At 44.1% G+C, this 2258-nt stretch overlaps 1 protein-coding gene across 1 annotated transcript; it reads left to right on the top strand.

Moving 5' to 3' along the window:
* Nucleotides 1–213: 213 nt before the first annotated feature.
* LOC138363862 (uncharacterized) lies at nt 214–759 on the top strand. The gene has a single exon (XM_069323278.1). The coding sequence runs from the start codon at nt 214–216 to the stop codon at nt 757–759; it is 546 nt and encodes a 181-aa protein (XP_069179379.1).
* The last annotated feature ends 1499 nt before the right edge of the window (nt 760–2258 follow it).

The raw sequence follows: 2258 nt of genomic DNA, 5'->3' as shown, positions 1-2258 counted from the left end.
TCACCAATCATATACTGACCTGCAGTAAAGGCATATCCCTCATCAGTTATGTGACCAAGTCTACTGATCAACCTTGGTTTCGATATCGCTGAAGCTAAAAACAAGACCTGGAGGTGATTTAAAAGGCATCCCTCGGCTCATAAGAGAAACAAGAAACATTTATAGACAATCTTGTCGAAATATGAAAAAAGGTTGGAAGTGGGGTTTATGCAGATGGGTATCCGAAACTCGAAGAAAACCTGCATTCTGGAACGGTTGGATCTAATGGTCAGGTGGTCCCTGGTGAACAATCGGCAGGGATACTCATCTGAGGAAACAATCCCGCCTCTAAACCGAGAGAATGGAACCGTTGCAACCATCAATCAGAAGAAGGCTGATCTACTGGCAAACAAATTTGCTGCCAAGATGCAAGTCCCTGATCCTGAACGTCAGCCTCCATATCTTGCTCCAAGCACTGTGTCTAGGATGACTGCAGTGGGTATACATCAGGTTGAGGTTCTTCAACTCCTTAAAACGCTAGACACAAGCAAAGCTGTCGGGCCAGATAAGGTCAGTCCAAGACTACTACGCAGCTGCGCTGACCTGTTCGCTCCACCTCTCACGTGCCTCTTCCAACTCGGCCTAGATCAAGGAATGTGGCCCTCCTTATGGAAGATGGCAGATGTTGTTCCAGTACACAACAAGAAGAGCCGCTCAGTGGTTGGTAACTACAGACCAGTGTCAGTGCTCTCCATTACTGGTAAAATCATAGAATCATAGAATCATTAGACGCTCAGCAAATAATATAATTTGTTTATCATCATCAGGTAATATGTGATCGACAGTATGGTTTTAAAAAAGGCCGATCTGCTGGTGATCTCTAGCTAAATCTCTCCACTAAGTGGCATCAGTCACTGGACGAGTCCAAGATGAGCTGTGTTGTTGCCCTAGACATAGCAGCAGCCTTTGATCGGGTCTGGCACTCTGGATTAGTAGTGAGGCTTCAAGAACTTGGCATTTTAGGCTCCGTCTTTGAGTTAGCAAAAAGACTTACTTCAAGAACGAGCTCTATGGGTAGTCCTCAAAGAAGCAGAATCGGCAAGCCACTCAATTGGTGCCAGCGTTCCACAGGGTAGTGTGCTTGGCCCGCTGCTGTGGATCGTCTATTTCAACGATCTACCTTATCTCATTCCAGAAGCACAAGCCTATGCTGATGACTGCCCTCTAACCTTCACATACAAAAAGGAAGAAATGTCAACTGCTACAAGAATCATCCAATCTCCAACTTTCAGAGTTTTCTACCTGGGGTATGAAATGGCAGGTCATATTTGCTGCTCAGAAGATACAAACAATGATGCCAGGTAAACTACATATGGCAAATCTGACAGGCTTGCAATTGGTGGCAAAAACCTAGCATTCACATATGAAATTAACACCCTGGTAATGAAGTTAGACTCTTCAATGACAATTAAGAACCATGTGCTTAACCTAGTTCAAAAGGGAGCCAGAAACTTACAGCCCTATGGGTGCATCTCACACCGTCGTGACTGCAAAACCTTATATAAATCCCAAGTTCGCTCTCATCAAAAGAAACAACATCTTTTCTGGATTGCCTGCCCCACATCATTTATAACACTATTGGACAAAGTGGAGAGACGGACAGAAAGGATCATCTCTAATCGTGACCAAGACTGGTGGGAACGGTCTGAACATCAAAGCCTGCAACACCGTCTTGACGTTGTTGATCTTACTGTTATGTACAAGGCCAATATTATAACAGTTCTGAACCTGGCCCAACTCCGAGGACTACCAGTAGTTGCCACCCAGAACATTAGGCTCTCACCCTTATATAGTTTCATGCTGGAAGTGCAATCATTCATTCCTATGCTGACTTGCATTTGGAATTTGTTCGTTCAACTGTCACAAGAAAGCATGTCTCATAGTTGGCTACCAGCTTATCCTGTTTGTTATTTGATTGTTACCTAATGTTGTTACTGAATAAAGGCTGATGCATATATCGGGCACATGAATGAAATGGGCCTTAAAGAGAAGGTTTCAACTGAGTTGTGGTTGGATTACAGCTCTTGGTTGCAGTTTCACCAGGTTCCTTATATGACAGTTCTCCATGTGATACTTTCAAAGTACTTTCTCATGAACTAAATGTTTCTTGGAACAGGCTTCAGATGAGCTGAGGTAGGATAAGAGTTGCTGCTTGCAGCCCCACGAGAGAGAGAGAGAGAGTGAGAGATAGAGAGAGAGAGAGAGAGAAGAGAGAGAGA

This window comes from Procambarus clarkii, chromosome 1, assembly GCF_040958095.1.
Source record: "Procambarus clarkii isolate CNS0578487 chromosome 1, FALCON_Pclarkii_2.0, whole genome shotgun sequence".
Classification (NCBI taxonomy): Eukaryota; Metazoa; Arthropoda; class Malacostraca; order Decapoda; family Cambaridae; genus Procambarus; species Procambarus clarkii.
The sequence above is the reverse complement of the archived record's forward strand: the minus strand, read 5'-3'. Positions and strand labels throughout refer to the sequence as shown.